We start from the raw sequence: 19,724 nt of genomic DNA on the forward strand, positions 1-19,724 counted from the left end.
ACAGGACATTACTTTGCCAACAAAGGTCCGTCTAGTCAAGGCTATGGTTTTTCCAGTGGTCATGTATGGATGTGAGAGTTGGACTGTGAAGAAGGCTGAGTGCCGAAGAATTGATGCTTTTGAACTGTGGTGTTTGAGAAGACTCTTGAGAGTCCCTTGGACTGCAAGGAGATCCAACCAGTCCATTCTAAAGGAGATCAGTCCTGGGTGTTCTTTGGAAGGAATGATGCTACAGCTGAAACTCCAGTACTTTGGCCACCTCATACGAAGAGTTGACTCATTGGAAAAGACTCTGATGCTGGGACAGATTAGGGACAGAAGGAGAAGGGGACCACAGAGGATGAGATGGCTGGATGGCATCACCGACTCAGTGGACATGAGTTTGAGTGAACTCTGGGAGTTGGTGATCGACAGGGAGGCCTGGCGTGCTGCAATTCATGGGGTCGCAAAGAGTCGGACATGACTGAGCGACTGAACAGAACTGAACACATACAAATGAATATACGTGATTTTGACTTTCATTTTAATGGAAAAGTTTACTTGCATTTAATAATTACAATCATCTTCAACTGAGAATAACTAAGATAGCAGAAGATTATAATCCTTCCTTTCTAACTTCTCTCTTCCACTTTTCTCCTCAAATCCAGCAGGCTTTTAATGCCACCCAGCACTTTCTTATAGCATCCGCTATAAAAAGTAAGCAGCGGGAAGAACTTGTTCTCCTACTGCTCAGCCAGCTGTTTCTTACATTTAGAAAAAAATAACACAGGGGACTAAAACTATATAAATACATTGTTTAATCTTTGAGACTAAAAAATAATATAAAAATATTATTATTTAAGAGTTAATAAAATAACATTTTATCAGGTTTTTAATCATTTATTTCCTTTTTTAATATAAATTTATTTTAATTGGAGGCTAATTACTTTACAATACTGTATTGGTTTTGCCATACATCAACATGAATCCACCACAGGTGTACACGTGTTCCCCATCCTGAACCCCCCTCCTACCTCCTTCCCCATCCCTCTGGGTCATCATTTCTTTCTTTCTAACTCTTAAATTGGGCTTCCACAGTAGTTCAGTAGTAAAGAATCCGTCTGTTTTGCAGGAGCCAGAGGAGACGTGGGTTCAATCCCTGAGTCTGGAAGATCCCTCAAGGGAATGGCAACCCACTCCAGTATCCTTGCCTGGAAAATCCCATGGACAGAGGAGCCTGGTGGGCTACAGTCCATAGGGTTGCGAGGAGTTGGACAGGACTAAAGTGACTTAGCATGCACAACTCTTAAATTACAGACTGAAGAGGATATCCAAACTGAAAATTGAAGGAAATATTTAACATATCTTATGAATGACTTGTTAGTAAGTACATCCTATTACTTTTGTTTTTGTTTTGCTCCTGTACAGACAGTTACGAAAGAACTAGTGAGAGACCTTAAAAATGTTCTTGTGAGTGAAATCAGTTATTTGTCAAATGAAAACAAAGCTACATGAATAAATATGCACAAAGTAAGATTGACCAACGCGACAGAAAATACATCACTGCAATCATTCCAAAGTCAAGTGTAAGTGACTTGCTTTATTCATTCTGTCATCATTCCTCTCCTTGGTATAGTACAGACTTGACTATACATACAGATAAACAAACATTCATGAGGACAAATAACGAGTTGGGAGATGACCAGGACCAACCAGAGGACTTCACATTCAACTGTATGAATATAGTATTCATTATGACAATATTTTTTTGACAATATATTTTAAAGTATAGATTTATTTGAAGATTAAAACTACCAATTCTGGCACATGATTATCAGTGTAATAAATACAATGTGGAAATTAGAACAGACATTTTCTAATATCAAATTTTAGGACTGTTCTATTTTTCAACAACAGATTTTGTTGAGTATGCAAATTAACCTTTTGTAAAGACTGCTGACCTGCCACAACTGCTTAAGGAAATCACTAGCAATTATTAAATAAATTCTATGGAACCTCAGATAAAAGTAGATAGTTACTGAAGGGCTTAGCCACAGATAATATTGAAATTGAAATCTGTTTTGTGTCTTTTTGTGATGCTTACTTCCCAAAACAAATTCTGAGTATACTCAACTTAGTATTTTAAGACAGACCATTCTAAACAAACTCTCAAATTAAATCTTAAAATTTATCTATCTCTTGTTATGATGCTATAACATATAGATTTAACTTTATTTAGGAATGATGACCTGTTTTCATCTATGAAAGCTAAAAAAAACAAAAATAAAACACAAGCTATTCTTCATTAAGTGTATTTCTAGAGAAAATATTTCTAAAATGTACATTAGCAAATCTCAAAATTTATTTATTACCTAGATGAATTTAATCAAATAACATACTGTATATGCCTATATGTTCAAATATTTTTTTCATCTGGATATTAACATTCTAAAGCCATAATTTACCTTAATTGTTGGCAGCAGTTCAGCTTTCCATGATAAATCAACCCCTTGACGGCTTGGAAATACATACAAAAATATAATTAAAGGACAAATATATTAAAGTATTATAAATTATAAATAAGCATCAGAACAAGAAAACATCTATGGACCTATCAGAGACACTTCTAATGAAGTCAAGTCTGATAAGTTTAACACGATACGCTTTATCCACATAGTCCTTTTGGGCACAGAAAGTAGTTTTTCCTAGCAACCAACTACCAATGTTTACAAAAATTACTAGTATGTTAATTTTATTTATTTTTAATTTTAAAATCAATATTATAATTTAGTATGGTAGCAAAATGACAATAAGTATACTTGAAGCAATTCTGAAAGTGTAATTTGAGTATATCTTATGTTAAGAAAATGAACAACAAAAGGCCTTTTGTTTAAAACACTTACCACATAGAAGTGCTGTTTATGCAGCCAAAAATCCAACTATTTGTATCCTATTGATTGATAACACAAACAAAACATAATATTATAGAAAATAATTATATAAAATAAGCATTTCACTGTTTATGATATAGGGTCAGTAGGCATAAGAAACATAAAATAATAACTTGCTATTCAGAAATGTATTCAAAATGGTCTCAAAAGTCAAACAGGTCAATGGTAGGCAAAGAAGTTTAAAGTTAACACAGACAGGTAAGCAAGTAACCTGGAGCAGCAGTATGAGAGATGAGATAATGGGTAATCTTTCCATAGCATACTGCTAAGCAAGTCTAATATCTGAACAAACATTTAGAGTTCAGCAATGTCCACATTTTAATTAGATAGAAATTACAAAAAAAGTAACCTACATTTTAACAAAAAACAAGAATGAACTACAAGTGGACTTTCATATAAAGAGGGGGAAAAAAGCCAGAGTCAAGTCAAGTAATTAAAAATAATCTAATAGAGCTTTTTAGTTTATCATTTGACTTCTCATTTGATTATGAGACAAATTACTTTTATGCAACTGAGACTGTGCTTGGATTGAAACACAATTCCAAGGGTTTAAGACTAAAGCTTAGTTGCTACTTTATTAGTGCAGATTGGGAATACTGCAGAGATGGTTGTGGTATTTTAACAATATTACATATTCAGCTTCAGTTATTTAAAAGCACTATGACCAAAGATTGTCACTTCAACTTTTAATGAAGTAGTAAGAGCACTGCTCCAAGATCTAACAGTACTGAACTCCTACCAGGGCATAAGAGAATAAGAAACACTGCAGAGACAGCACAACTTTTTCCCTTAGTATCCCTTAGTATATAGACAGGACAATAAAAGTATCAACCCTTTCATTCAACTAGTATTTATAAAACCTAATCCGCAGCCAAGGAATTATGCCAAGCCCTCAACAAAAATGATGAATCAAGCAGATTGAGTCTCTGCCCTCACGGAGTTTAAATAAAATTTTAAGAAATTTTTCAAGAATATAGAAAAGCAAGTTGAAAGAAAACAAGAACTATGTGGTACTTCTCTACTCCCCACTGCTGACAAAATAGTTGTCTGACTTCTTTATCAATTATCTGTGCTTCCCAGTACAAAAACATATTACAAAACAAGGCAACAGAAGAGAATTGCATGGGCCTCGACAAAGAAAATCTAGCAACCTCTCGATCCAACCCATTTGTACGATTGGTTTTCACAGCTACTAAAGGAGCCTATATCAAAGATAGCCTTTATTATGAAAACTGCCAATATTCCAAACTACTTACTTTGGTGTCTAGGGAATTCTGATTCAGTCACTAACAGATTGAATACAGTATTATTCAAACCAACCCTAAGACAGTGTTGTTAAAACCTAGAAGGTATCAAAAGAACAACTTCAGGTTATCTAGTAAACACTCTTACCTCAGCTAATTATAAAGCTTGTATTAAAAATCAGAGAAAAAGTCACTCAGGATTTGCTAACTCCTGAAGTATACAGAAAACGCTACTTGATCATAAAATTTATAGATCTAAAAAAATATCTATCTATGGTAAAAAAAAAAAAAAATGACGTCTTCAACAGCTGCTAAAATCATTAGATGAAGGACTGACTAGGAACTTTATAATGGATCATGCCAGTAGGACCTGAGTTCACTGACAAATCAGTGCACTGATTCTTTTGTCACTCAAAGTGGGACAACCACTTACCTACTGATGTGGTAAGTATGCAGCTCTACTTATAAAACACTCCCACCCCCAAAAAAATTTATTCAAGATTCTAGATCTACCCACCTACCAGTTTACAGAAAACACAATGGATAGAAATACATGTTAAAAGATACCACAAGAATACAACCAACTAAACCCAAAACAAACGCATGGCATGGGAGGAAAGAAGAGGGGACTGTTATAAAAGAGACATAAGATCTATGAATCAAATGCCATGTATGTACTTTTTAGATTCTGATTCAAATAAGCCAACTTAAAACTTAGATGAACAAAGGAAAATTGAACATGGGCTAGATACCATATGATATTAAGGAATATGTAATTAATTTTGGTGGATAAAATAATGATATTATAATAATGTGTAAAATTCTTATCTGTTAGAAAGATTGAAACATGTATGGATAAAATGATAAAATACCTGAATTTTGCTTTAAAAATGCTTTAGTCAAAAAAAGTGAGGAAGGATTAAATCAAATTAGCATGGCAGAGTGTTGATAACAGTTAAAGCTGTTACAGTTATATTCTACTTTTATATGTTTGAAAACGTCTATGACAAAAATTGAAAAGATTTTTTAAAATTCTCCACATATCCATGGATCTTATTACAGAAAGGGGTCCTCTAATGAACCAAACAGATAAATCTGCACTTTGGCAAAGATTTTTCTCAATATAATACTGCCATTTTTATTTGGAATAGTATGGATGTTGTAAGCCATCACCCTCAGGGCCAGATTCTCTTGGGATAAACTGTTCATCCAAATTTTAGGCTGAGAGGGCATAACTGTGGCAATCCACTAAAATTAGTATTCACTATTATCTAGCCAGTGTTCTTGCCTGGAGAATCCCAGGGACAGGGGAGCCTGGTGGCTGCCGTCTATGGGGTCACACAGAGTCGGACACGACTGAAGTGACTTAGCATAGCATAGCATAGCATAGCATAGCATAGTATTATCTAGCCCACAATGCCTGCCTACCAACTCTTGTAAAGACTTCACTATATATCAAATGGCAGTATCAACCAACTAAGTGACATATTAGATTCTAGTCCTAAAAAATACAAATAATCCAACAAAAAGGAAATGAGGGAACTTAAATTCTGCAAGATGTAAATATAAAGTGAAGAATCCTAGGATATGAGGGAAAAAAATCAGAATAGAGAGCAAAGCACCCAAATTGGGAGACAAATTCCTCAAAGCAAGAAGTGTTGATAAATTATTAAAGTTCTAATATAAGAAAAGATGCTAAAGCATATAACATATTTGTAGCATAGTAGGTACTCATTAAAAACAAATACACAAACAAAATCATCATACTGACATTGTAAATCTGGGTAACACTGTAACAAAAAGTTACTAAACTACTTCAGAGAAATTTTGGTATAAAACGTACTCCAAATTTCAGTACGGAAGTCAATGGAAAAACAGGATTTACTTTATAAAACAGAGAACAGTTTTGCTTAAATGTATCTATTCTATAAAGTACTAACATAATTTTAGAACTAAAGAAACTCTGAACTGAATTCCTTCATCCTAAACACAATGAAACTAAGGTAGAAAGGGTGAAAAACCTAAGCTAGAGGCAAAGTACAAGCTAACAGTATACCAATTATAGAAACATTTTGATCAGTACTTTTCAATCAATACTGTCTGTCCCAGATAAATGTTTTTCAATTAAATGGGTTTAATAATAGTTCACAGCTAAAGATGAGATCCATTAAGCTGAATTTAAAAAAAAACAATAGTCAGTCTTTAAAATTTACGTAAAAGTGTACCAATTATCTTACCAGCATGGTGCTCTGACAATAGACATGAGTGTAGATTTTTCTATGATTTGCAAGGGGAAATGTAAAATATATCTTATCAGATTCCTAAAAACAAGAGGGAAAACAATAAAACTATTGTGAGAGTAGATAATTTCATAATTCAAAAATTCACACAAAGTAAAAAATAATTATTCTAATGAATTCTAATGAATTATTTTAATTCTATCATTCTTGGTGTTGAGAACCATTACTCTAGGAATGAAAAGAAGATATAGATGCAAAACAGTACAAACTCTGTACACCTGAACTTATCTTGGAAGCATCAGTATGGATGCATGTGTTTTTTTTTGTTTGGGTTTGGTTTTTGGCCTTATGACCGGACATTTCTTAGCTCTGCTCACTGGAAAGGCCTTAGAAATGATAACGCACTACTCATAACACCTGTAAGTGCCCAAGTTACGGTTTTTAGACATTGTTTACCAAAAACTAGGGAGAGCTACTTTGAGAAAAAGCCAGATTCAAGATCTGGGATGGGAAATGTTACACAATGAGCTAAAATACTGTCTCATACTAGAGTGAGGAAAACATCAAAGACAACTAGAGAGCAGCTTTATCAAAAAGATCCAGGAGCCTACATTGAAATGGCTTCCACTGGTCAAAGATAGAATAGTTTTAATAGCAATTTTAATATCAAAGATAGGGCAATTTTAGTATTTTAGTTTAGACAGAAACACAGAAATGTCTGAGTTCATAATAACACTAGAGGAAATTGCTCCCCTCCCCTCCGCCAAAATCTTATGATCACTGATGGAGGGTGTTGGTGAACCAACTATTCTGAAAACCAGTAAATATAATCTCCTAAGATACAAAGAATTATCATTTTTTTCTTCATAATCTATTTGCTCCACTCTAGATAAATTTAGTAGATGAGAAGTTTTCTATATAGAATTTCAGTTAATAAAGAAGGAATAATCAAACCATAGTCTTATTACTTTTGCAATAAATGAATTAATGACTCTACGCCTTCTTCATCAATAATAGCTGCTAACATCACAAAAAGAGAGTCTAGTAAAAAGAAAAGCAAAACAAAAATGTGAATCTGATGAAGCATCTAGACTCAACTACCAAGTCACAGGAAGGAGTAGGCAAAGGAATATACGGAATGACACTACAGGAATGCAATCAGCAAAATCAAGACTGTGAAACTCTGGGACAGATGACTTTTTTTTTCAACAAATAAACTGCAAGGAAAAAAAGGGTAAAGGAGCTATTAGAAATTTAAAGAGGAGTAAGAGATATATCAACAAATATTATGTAGATTTTGTTTGTACCCTGATTTAAGCAAACTGGAAAACAAGGAAACAATAAAAAAAATTTGACAGTTATGATAAAACTAGAAAATTGAACACTGACTAGATATTAGGGAATTATTACTAAACTGATTTAATCTGGGAAAAGACAAGTGGTTATCTTCTTTAAAAAGTCTAACTTTGAAAGAGAAATACTAAAATATTTTGGAAAAAAGTTGTTAAGTCCATTGGTGGTGTACTTACATTGTAAGCCACATATGTCCATTTGGACACTTTTACTGGAACCCACATAGATGTTCCTAAGGTAAAAGAAATTAATTTATTTGGCTTTTAAAAAATATTAAGTGATTTCTTTTACTGAATACTTCTCAATCATAACAGGATTTGAAAAAAGCATCTCCCTGAATACCGGCTATTTTAAAATATAAAATCCAAGGAGATGTTCTCCATATACTCATCACCAGCACTCAGATCAAGTGAAGCATTTAAAAACTATTTGGTGTGTAACTCTAAGAAGTATGAACAGAAGTAAACAAATATTTTCCAACCTAAGTAGAGTATGACATACATATTAAAAACAAAATTTACCAGCAAAAGATATGCTGTTAAACCAGAAGACTAAAGAATGATACTAAGAAACTAAGTCAAGAATAATGTAGCATTGATTTTAAGTGGCTGTCAGGAGAACAGAGGCAATTAACTCTTTTAAACTTAGTTACTGTCATATTATCTTCAGTACAAAATTTTTATCAGCAATATGTTATAAATCACTTTTTAATTTTTTCCCTTAGTCAAGAACCTCATAAGAAATCAGCACAGGGAAATTAATGAAATATAATAGGATTTTAACAGCAGAAGCATTACAAAGAGTTTGTCTGCTAATGACAAATTTACCTAAAATAATATCCAAAACTATACTTAAAATTAAAATGTTATTACTACCAACCTGTTAAGTCAGAAATTATTGATGGATTTTCCTCAAAGTGTTTTGCTGGGTGTCTTATAAAATGGTGATTCAAAACCGACAATTTCTTCTTCGGATTTTGAGTTATCTAGAAAGAACATTGATACATTCTGTATCCTTTTATATCCATTGTGATGAGCTAATGAAACTTTGTTTCAAGTGTGGATTCTTTATCAGCTGAGCTCCCAGGGAAGTTCCAATAATAATAAAGTCAACAGTTACTCTGGTCCAGGCACTGTTCTAAGTGCTTAACCTGATACTAATTACGCTTTGAGTTATAGTTCCCTTGTATGTATGTATGTTTTTCTTCCTAAACTGAATGCTTCTTGAGAAGCAGGGCAACATCCTAACATTTTAGTGTCTAATGTTTAGTAAAATATCCTAACATTTTATTGTCAAATATTTAGTCTAGTCTATCATATATAGTGAAAAAAAAAAGCTCAGTTTCATAGTATTTTGATTCTTAACAGTATTAGTCAAAAATTTCTCCTCTGTCCCTTAAAATGTATCTGTAAAACACCCATCCAAAATTATAATTTATTACATGCCAGTATTAGGGTTTTCTCATTTTAGAATTTAATGGAAAACAAGATATGATTTGTTAAAATTAGTTTGATTTACCATTTTTAAAGTATATACCTGTCTGAAACTCATCTGTTATCAGCTGAAATTGGATTTTTCCTAAACATACTGGTCATAGCTAAAGAGTCACAATTAAAACAATGTTGAAAAGCTAAAAAATGTTTGTATTCCATGATTATACAATTGCAATATTAACAGTGTTAAACCTATAAAGCTCATTTACTTTAATACACTAACTTAAATATGGCATCTTGTGATTTAAAATGTGGTAAAACAGATCAATTTGTGTCTTTCTTTTATCACTCATTCTCTCTGATGATAGTTATGCAGCTTTCTGAAGGAGTAAAGAAAAGAATACACTACCTTATTCCTAAGAGAAAATGCTACAGGAGCAAGGTTAAGACACAATAAAAAGGAAAGCATTACCTAGAGAACTACTGAGAATGAAACCACACATAATAGTTTCTCAAAGAACTGGAGCCTTCAGGGGAAAGAACTCCCAAAACCTGCCATAATGACAAATAATACAAAAAACAAAAGTAACTTTTTTCTCCGAAGTAGGTGAAAGTGAAGTCGCTCAGTCATTTCCGACTCTTTGTGACCACATGGACTGTAGCCTACCAGGCTCCTCCATCCATGGGATTTTTCAGTCAAGAGTACTGGAGTGGGTTGCCATTTCCTTTTCCAGGCGATCTTCCCAACCCAGGGATCCAACCCAGGTCTCCCGCACTGCAGGCAGAAGCTTTACCATCTGAGCCACCAGGGAAGCCAGATCCTCTGTCTATGGGATTTTTCCCAGGCAAGAATACTGGAGTGGGTTGCCATTTCCTTCTCCCTCCACTCCCCCAAAAAAGAAGGACATATATCAAATGTTAAACAGTAAAAGGGAAGAACTGAGGAAGATTTATGGTATCTTTCATTCTTTCAATTTTACTGCATTCTTAATTATTACTAGTGATCAAAGATTACAGATAAACAAAGATATTTCCATTTGAAACTAATCACAGTCAATATAAGGTGTAGGCTTCTACTATCATCCAAGTAAAAAAAATGTATTAAATTTTTCACTGCTCTAACAAAAAGTTTTACTTCACTGAAGTAACTTTTAGTTTAAAAATACATACTTGTTTAGTATCAGCATCAATAAGATCAAAGAATGCTCGAACTGTAGTCAATTGCAATTGTTTACACCTGAAGAATAAAATGTTACAAATGAAACTTTCTTTAAAAATATACTTTGGATACAAACATAAATATACTTTGATAAAAAACAAAAATTAATGGAATATAGAAATTTCCTTTAATGCTGTGAACTCTAAAATTATTTAACAAATCATCAGTATTAAGCATACATCTTAAAGCTGCTGCTGCTGCTAAGTCGCTTCAGTTGTGTCCGACTCTGTGCGACCCCACAGATGGAAGCCCACCAGGCTCCCCTGTCCCTGGGAGTCTCAAGGCAAGAACACTGAAGTGGGTTGCCATTTCCTTCTCCAATAAATGAAACTGAAAAGTAAAAGGGAAGTTGCTCAGACGTGTCCGACTCTTAGCGACCCCATGGCTGCAGCCTACCAGGCTCTGCTGTCCATGGGATTTTCTAGACAAGAGTACTGGAGTGGGGTGCCATTGCCTTCTCCGTCTTAAAGCTGAAACCTATCTAAATAAAGTAAATTTAATCTTCCCAGATATTTCAGAGTAGAAAAGTATCCGGCTGCTCTGTCTTCCCTAAATATCCATGTCTACCCCAGACACAGGCATATTGTCTATCCCATCTTCACATGCCTGAATGGTTGTGTTCCCGACACCATTGATTGCACAGCCAGAGGAAGGTGAAAAGAGAATCTTTAAGCCAATGGACACAGAGATAAGATACTAGGGTTTATGTATTTCCTGCCCCTTATTCCATCTATTTATTTATATTAAGCATAAATCTAATTCCGACTTGGTTTTCCATGTGCTGCTCCAGAATAATCAATGCTGCAGTAATCAAGTCCCTGAGTTTGGTGATTGGACAAGGGTCTTTGATTCTGCCCAACATGACAAATCCCAAAATTTTGACATTTGACATTAGCTTCATTTGAGACTAAAGCTACTGGTTCTTCAAGGCATGGTTTTATAGGTTGTCAAGGACATCTTGGTCAAACCAGGACAAGAACAAAGGTTGAAGTTCTAATCCCCTAAGTTAATCTTTCTCCCAAACCCTTATTTATTTATAGATAAAGCTCTAAGAAAGATAACAAACCAATCAATTCACTCATGAGAAAAGACGACCGCCACAAACTGCCAAAATAAGTTATATTAACTTACCATACAATGGAGAGGTGGTCTGTTGAGACCCATGTCTTAGGCACTGCTGAACTCTAAAAGGAAAGAAACAAAATCATAGTTAAGAAAAGCACATTTGTTATTCTTCAATAGGCTTGAAATTCTTATAGGCTAATATTTAGAAACATGTAACATTAGTTTCACTATTTTATGATGCACAGACATTTTAAAATGTCTTATAAAAAGGTGACCCCAAAATATTACAATATTTCCTGCATAAAATAATTCTCTTTGTCATTACTACTTAGTCAAGCTTAAATTATTCTTTAAAAATTATTAAAACATCTACATGTTACTTATTGAAGTTTAATGTCTAACTCCTCATTACTCTAATAGAGGTTGAGTTTATGAATTTTTAATAAATCATAGTGTATGTGTAAATTATAATAGATATTTCAGTCATTTTAGTTCTGACTAGACTGACACTTAATAAATTCTAAGATGTTAATTCTAATCAGGATATATCTGAGAAATACCTAGGCCTGGTGAGACTTTATTCAAAATAAATATGCCTAATCACAAAACTACCAAATCAGACTTTTATAAGTGGAGTACAGACTTTCATTTAAGAAAAAAAATCTCTAGATGATTAGCAATATATACTACTGGTTAGAGACAGAAGGGCAAAAGCCTAGTAAAACATATAACTATTTTCAGGTTTCCTAACAATGACCAGCAATCTCCAAGAACTAGAGAACTTTTTTATACAAGGTAATGACCTCCTCGTGAATGAATAGCATCTTACATACAATGGGAGAATATTAAGTAAATCTAATATTATTTTTCATATCATCTCTCTCTCTGCACTGTCAAAGACACAATGAGATGTTCTCCCTGGAAACGTCAAAATAAAATGAAAACAGGAAACTAACAATGCTATGTGTGAGAAAATTTAAAGGCCTAACATGCCTCTTTAATTAAAAAAAAAAAAAAAGGTATTTATAACTTCTAAGGAGTCACTGAGTCATTGTAATCCTGGTACTCTGCCAATAACAATGTGTATTTGGGTTCCAGGCTCTACAGTTGAAGGAAAATCTACAGCTTACTAAATGAACTTATAAATGTTAGATATCTTATTTAGGAATTATTGCTGGCAACTTACTTTAAAAACTGAGACAACCAGAGTTCACTGTGGTTCTAAGGTTTCATTAGATTCTCAGTAAAAAAAGAACTCAGTGTAGACATCATTTACTGTTAACTAGGACACAAAGCTAATTTACCTTCAGTCTAATATCTGTGTTAGAGCTAAAAAAAGGAAAGTCAACACAAATAATAAAGGTAGCTGCTCATAATCTTTGTGGTAAAAACTGCTGAATGTCCACCAGAATCTTCTTCCATTTTTACACAGTTAGCTAGAATGCATATTTCAGTCTCTTTACGCTAAGGTGTGACTAAGTACTCTAACAGTACGTAAAAAAGAGTGATATGTGCCACTGCCAGGCCTGACTGCTCTCCCTCCATGCTCTTTCTCCTCCCTTCCTATGGGTTGAAACAGTGATGATTAAAGCAACCTTTTGGGTAAGGCATTCAAGAAGGGGGAGCCTGAGTCCTTTACTGAGCCTCCTTCATAAACCACCCACCACTTAAATGCACACCTAGGGCAGTTAAATGAGTAAAATGTAAAATTCTACTGTTTAAGTGCCATTATCTGCATAAGTGAATATTACAGAAGTTTGGTCTACCATACTAAAATAACTAAGGTCTCTAACTTGAATGGTTTTTTAGTCCCAATGGGTTTAATGTCATTTAACTGGTCTTGAGATAATAATTAAAAAATTACTTCTTAATAATTGTTTTTTTAAGGAGAACATACATGTAGATACATAAAAGACTAAAGATTATTTGGGAGCTAAAAACTAAATAATGAAATAAAACTCAGATTATACAATAACCAGCTTTAAGTTCCATAATAAGTAAAATATATTTTCATCAGAGACACAGATACACTAGTTGTCTTAAACACAATACATTAACAAATTGATTAGAAAAGCATGCGCACACACAGCATTAAAAAAAAACAAAATTCCTTAAAAGCTGCAGAAGGGGGTATCAATACAGCATAATGCTCCAGATCAAGTCTGTTGCTAAGTCGCTTCAGTCGTGTCCGACTATGCGACCCCATAGACGGAAGCCCACCAGGCTCCCATGTCCCTGGGATTCTCCAGGCAAGAACACTGGAGTGGGTTGCCATTTCCTTCTCCAATGCATGAAAGTGAAAAGTGAAAGTGAAGTCGCTCAGTCGTGTCCGACTCTTAGCGACCCCATGGACTGCAGCCTACCAGGCTCCTCCGTCCATGGGATTTTCCAGGCAAGAGTACTGGAGTTGGGTGCCATTGCCTTCTCCGAAGATCAAGTCTAGAAAATAAGTTATACCCAGTTTTATATGACTAAAATATCTATTTTTACTAGGAATTTCATATTTAGAGTTTTGAGAACTAGAATATATCTGCCCAAAATATTTCAGCAGCAAAAAACGAGATTCATACCAACAATGAGGTTAGAGAGGTTTACCAATTAGTAAATTACTACTAATTAGTTCCAAAGCTACTATGGCTATATCATAGCTTCTCCAGTAGTAAGAAAATGGTGGATAATGGCAGAACAGCCTAATAATTTTTGTTCTATCTAGCATTCAGTATTTACTTAATGAATAGCAATCTAAGGAAGAGCAATAGTAGCTAAGCCGAGCAAAGGCATACCTATGAAGAGAACAACTATGAAACAAAGAACTATCATCTAAAAAGCAAAAGGAATGCTATGAATTTTCTTTGTAGAAATTAAACTCAGTTATATTTAGAGACAATGTGCATACTGAGTTTAAAAGTTCAGCTCTTATCTGAAGACCTCAAAGTTAAAAATACAAGAATAATGTAAGTCCTAAAAAGAAACCTGAACTTACTTTACAGAAACTATGTATCCCAGTTAAAGATCAAATACCTGATGTGCTAGCAGGGAAGAATAAGTAGCAAGTTAATTAATCAGGTCTCTATCTACACTTTGATACTCTATCAAGTATCAATCACTCATTCCTGTCCAACTTTTTGCAACCCCATGGACTGTAGCCCACCAGGCTCCTCTGTCCATGGGGTTCTCCGGGCAAGAATACTGGAGTGGGTTGCCATTTCCTTCTCCAGGGGAATTGTCCTGACCCAAGGATCAAACCCTTGTCTCCCACATGGCAGGCAGATTTTTTACTGTCTGTGCCATCAGGGAAGCTACTACCAAGTATCAAAGCTAATTTTAAAATTTTAAAACCAGTAAACCTTCATTCAAGTATAAAATTCAAGAGTATGGGAAATGTTTGATCTTCTACTACTGTTGTATATAGCATACCACTGAGATACACAAAGGGCCCTTGGACATCAGCCCACACTTTCTTATATTTAAAACTCTAATCAATGGATAGTCACTTTGAACAAGAAACAATCGTCTTCATATATGAGTGATATGCACGAAGTTTCTAATATTCTTTTCACTTTCCATGGATTTAAGTACCCATGCCTCTGCCTTCCCAAAATAATAATATTCATTTTTTCATATCTCTCTCCTCTCTCACACACACACACATGCACACATGTACACACAGTATACTACACCAACTCAGTAATCATTTCCAACCAACCACACATCACTTCTCCTTTCATGCCCCCTTGTGACCATTATGTTACTACGTCAGTAGAATCTTTTAAAAAAAATTACCACAACAGATAAGGCACTGGTATGATGGCTTAATTTTGGCAGAAAAGTCAGTCCTGAACGAACTTGGTAATCCCGGAATCCTCCAGCTACAGAAAGTGTGGTTAAATTTATCTGTCTAGCATTTAAAATCCAATAGTTGTTTACAGTCATATAAAAATCTGGTGGGAAATAAAAAAGACATACATTAAAAGTTAGTAACCATTCCCTGAAACAATAACCTATCTAAGATACTAACATTAAACTGAATTTCTGTTTAAGCCACCTGAATTGTCTATAAACAATGCCATCCACATTTCTCTACTTTGAGTAAAATCAGTTATCTTTACACATATTCTACTTTCCTCATCAGAGTACAAATACTGAGTTAGTAAACATATCAATAAAGAAAAAAGGTAACCCAATTTTACTAGCTTTGACAAGTCTATAGCAAACAGGTCTCTACATTCCACAAGGACGCATTTTGTTCATAAGCCACATAATATAGAAAGAAACACCCCAAATTCTTCCAAAGATACAAGTTTACTATGCTAAGGAGCTGTAGATCTTCCTAATCATGGCTGTATCCTTGTTTATAAGGGCTCAGCAGCTTTTTACTGCAGCCACTATAGTACTGGTGACCACACAAAGCGCTATTTAAGTTCTTAAAATACCATCTATCAGGGCAATGACAGTCACATTATTCTTGGGACTCTCTACTGTAGAAAATCTGATGTTTAAAAGATTCTATTCATTTAGTTTAACAAGCAGTTTCAAAGGGAACTACTTGGGGATAATTTTTCCACTTTATCTATGGAAGATGAGAAAAATTTAGTGTCAAAAATCTGAGGCCAGGGCAGGGAGTTCGCATTTCCTGTTCTGATTATCAAAACTTAACACTTACTCCTTGGAAGGAAAGTTATGACCAACCTAGATAGCATATTGAAAAGCAGAGACATTACTTTGCCAACAAAGGTCTGTCTAGTCAAGGCTATGGTTCTTCCAGTGGTCATGTATGGATGTGAGAGTTGGACTGTGAAGAAAGCTGAGTGCCAAAGAATTGATGTTTTTGAACTGTGGTGTTGGAGAAGACTCTTGAGAGTCCCTTGGACTGCAAGGAGATCCAACCAGTACATTCTTTTTTTTTTTTTTTTAAACTTTACATAATTGTATTAGTTTTGCCAAATATCAAAGTGAATCCGCCACAGGTATACATGTGTTCCCCATCCTGAACCCTCCTCCAGTACATTCTAAAGGAGATCAGCCCTGGGATTTCTTTGGAAGGAATGATGCTAAAGCTGAAACTCCAGTACTTTGGCCACCTCATGCGAAGAGCTGACTCATTGGAAAAGACTCTGATGCTGGGAGGGACTGGGGGCAGGAGGAAAAGGGGATGACAGAGGATGAGATGGCTGGATGGCATCACCGACTTGATGGACGTGAGTCTGAGTGAACTCTGGGAGTTGGTGATGGACAGGGAGGCCTGGCATGCTGCAATTCATGGGGTCGCAAAGAGTCGGACACAACTGAGCGACGGAACTGACTGACTGAATGCATTTTTTATCTTGTCATTTGATCACTTTTAACATTTTAGAACAGCAAACTCATCTCATTAAAGATTTCAGTCATATTTACTTAAGACTGCAACCAAGCAGACCCATTCCTAACATCTCCAGGGCCTGGGATAAGAGTTACCAATCAGGGTATATATGCCATATGTCTAAATACCAAAGTCAAAATTTCAGCTAACAAACTTAAATCAAACGTATTTTCTCTGCCTACATATATATCATATATATATATCACTGAAATAACATGAAAGGCCAGGTTCAAATTAAGAATTCCAGGCAAGAGGAGAAGGGGGCGACAGAGCATGAGATGGCTGGATGGTATCACCGACTCAATGGACATGAGTTTGAGCAAGCTCTGGGAGATAGTGAAGGACAGAGGAGCCTGGTGTGCTGCAGTTCATAGGGTTGCAAAGAGTTGGACAGGACTAAGCAACTGAGCAACAGCAAGAAGGACACCTCAGAGTTGGACACTGGCTGATGGCAGCATACGGAGAACATATCTCTGTGGACATCTGCAGCATAAGGAGAGCAGATCACTGAGCTCTCTCCTTTACTTCTCATACACATTCCATCCTGCATCACAAGGACCTCCTGTGCATATCCAACTTCTGTCTGTACCTCAAGCACAGCCACCCCTGGCTACAGTTCAAGCTCAGGATTGCACATACCTGTCCTCAAGACAGATCCAAGAAAGAGGCTAAGGAAGTGAGCTTGAGGCATACGGACAAGAAAATTCTGAAAGACTGGTTACCTGGATCACGGTCCAGAAGTAAAAGTACAACCTCTAAGTGGGGAGGCTATTTGCCCTGTACACTCCACACCCTGTGTGTGGATGGCAACACCAGTGCAGGGCCCTGTAAAGTGCAGAGCCCAGTGCAAGGCTTCCTTTCTCCCTATTTAAGGACAGTATTTCCAACAGGTACAAACAGGGAATCTACTTCTGCACATAATATGGGTCTCCTAAAAACTTAAAATCTATCATCCTTTGAACTTTTGCTTTTTCATACTAATTATGGCTTGATGCAATAAAAAAATAAATACAAAATGAATGGCAAAGTGAAAGTCGCTCAGTCGTGTCCAACTCTTTGTGACCCCATGGACTGTATAGTCCATGGAATTCTCCAGGCCAGAATATTGGAGTGGTTAACCTTTCCCTTCTCCAGGGAATCTTCCCAACCCAGGGATCAAACCCAGGTCTCCCGCATTGCAGGTGGATTCTTTACCAGTGAGCCACAAGGGAAGCCCAAGAAGCTTGCTAATTACTGGGAAAGGCACCTTGATCCTAAGAAGCACTTTCAGCCTAAGCCAGTGGTCCCCAACCTTTTGGGCACTAGGGACAGATTTTGTGGAAGATAATTATTCCATGGACCAGGATTGGGGAGGGGGGGGGGCGGTTTCAGAATGAGTCAAGGGCATTACACTTATTTTGCACTTTATTTCTAGTATTATTACATCAGATCCACCTCAGATAATCAGGCATCAGATCCCAGAGGGTGCAGAAACCTGGTCTAAGCCATTTAGAGACAGACCATAAGTATCCTTCAAAGACACTAAAACCTGACTCTCTTGACAGTTTTTTCCTCAAAGAGATTTTTAAAAAGGATTTTGAGTAATTCTAATATAACTTGCAGGGCTCATCTACATACACCACATAAAATGCAGTAAGAGAAAGAAATCTTGATTATGATGACAAGTATTATGACTATGTCTTTAATTTTTTCTAAACCTATCATAAATAACAATAATTATTAGAATCAGGAAGGCATATTTAACTTCAATATAAAATTAAATTTTTTATTCAAAGAGTTTTACAGGCAAAGTTTTAAATATAATAAGGAGAAAAATCAACCTTCTCTTTAAGTACTATTGCACCAGATATCTCAGCAAATAAGTTACTCCCTGCCAATATTATGCTGAGATGGGTGTTTTGGAAAGCTACTTTGGTTTGGAGTCCTTAGGGTATATGTCTCACTAATCTATAAAAAAAAATTTCAGCACAATTAACGCAATGCAAATTTTTATAGAATAAGAAGTTGTGCAAATTTACTGATCAGGAAAAATAATTATTTCTTTCTGAAGATTTTCTTCTACACATACAATATTCCAATAGGTCATGAAGACAATACTTGACTTTAATAAAAAGTTGAGAGTCGGCATTTAATTCTTATTCTTCAACATTATCACTATTTAATTAGATGATAGCAATCATAAACTCCTGTTCTTCACTCAAAATTCTCTGCAAAATTACAGTATTACCATAGTTTTATTTCCTCTGTTATCATAACTCAATTCAGAGGCAAAGGGTAAATAAAAGCACAGGCCCAGAAACAAGCTTGCCAGTGTCAACTACTGGCTCCATTATTTTCTTGCTATGTGATTTTGGGCAAGAATTTATCCTGGCCCCTTTTTCTATCTGTGAACATGGCTATAATAATAGTACCCACCTCAAGGGACTGCCCTAAATATCAAATGACCTAACCGTCATGTAAAGTTCTTGCCACAATATCCAAAATATAAGAGCTCTATAAATGTTAGCAATCGTAATTCATCTCATCATATAAAGTGTTCAGTTCAGTTCAGTTCAGTCACTCAGTTGTGTCTGACTCTTTGCGACCCCATGAATTGCAGCACACCAGGCCTCCCTGTCCATCACCAACTCCTGGAGTTCACTCAGACTCACGTCCATCGAGTCAGTGATGCCATCCAGCCATCTCATCCTCTGTTGTCCCCTTCTCTTCCTGCCACCAATCCCTCCCAGCATCAGAGGGGGATTTTCCAAACTCAGCTTTTTCCATAAGGTGGCCAAAGTACTGGAGTTTCAGCTTCAGCATCATTCCTTCCAAAGAACACCCAGGGCTGATCTCCTTCAGAATGGACTGGGTGGATCTCCTTGCAGTCCAAGGGACTCTC

General features: G+C 35.5%; 1 protein-coding gene across 3 annotated transcripts in view; it reads right to left on the minus strand.

Moving 5' to 3' along the window:
* Positions 1-19,724, minus strand: part of PGAP1 (post-GPI attachment to proteins 1) — an 81,056-nt gene that overhangs the window by 38,423 nt on the left and 22,909 nt on the right. For all 3 annotated transcript variants that reach the window (XM_010860888.1, XM_010860889.1, XM_010860890.1), the window contains 8 exons: positions 15,268-15,425; positions 11,551-11,603; positions 10,371-10,437; positions 8,647-8,752; positions 7,944-7,999; positions 6,412-6,495; positions 2,883-2,929; positions 2,445-2,496 (listed from right to left, as the gene is read on the minus strand). In XM_010860888.1, coding sequence (XP_010859190.1) covers positions 2,445-2,496; positions 2,883-2,929; positions 6,412-6,495; positions 7,944-7,999; positions 8,647-8,752; positions 10,371-10,437; positions 11,551-11,603; positions 15,268-15,425 — 623 coding nt within the window. The remainder of the gene's footprint in view (positions 1-2,444; positions 2,497-2,882; positions 2,930-6,411; positions 6,496-7,943; positions 8,000-8,646; positions 8,753-10,370; positions 10,438-11,550; positions 11,604-15,267; positions 15,426-19,724) is intronic.

Source organism: Bison bison, unplaced genomic scaffold, assembly GCF_000754665.1.
Source record: "Bison bison bison isolate TAMUID 2011002044 unplaced genomic scaffold, Bison_UMD1.0 scf7180017864471, whole genome shotgun sequence".
NCBI lineage: Eukaryota > Metazoa > Chordata > Mammalia > Artiodactyla > Bovidae > Bison > Bison bison.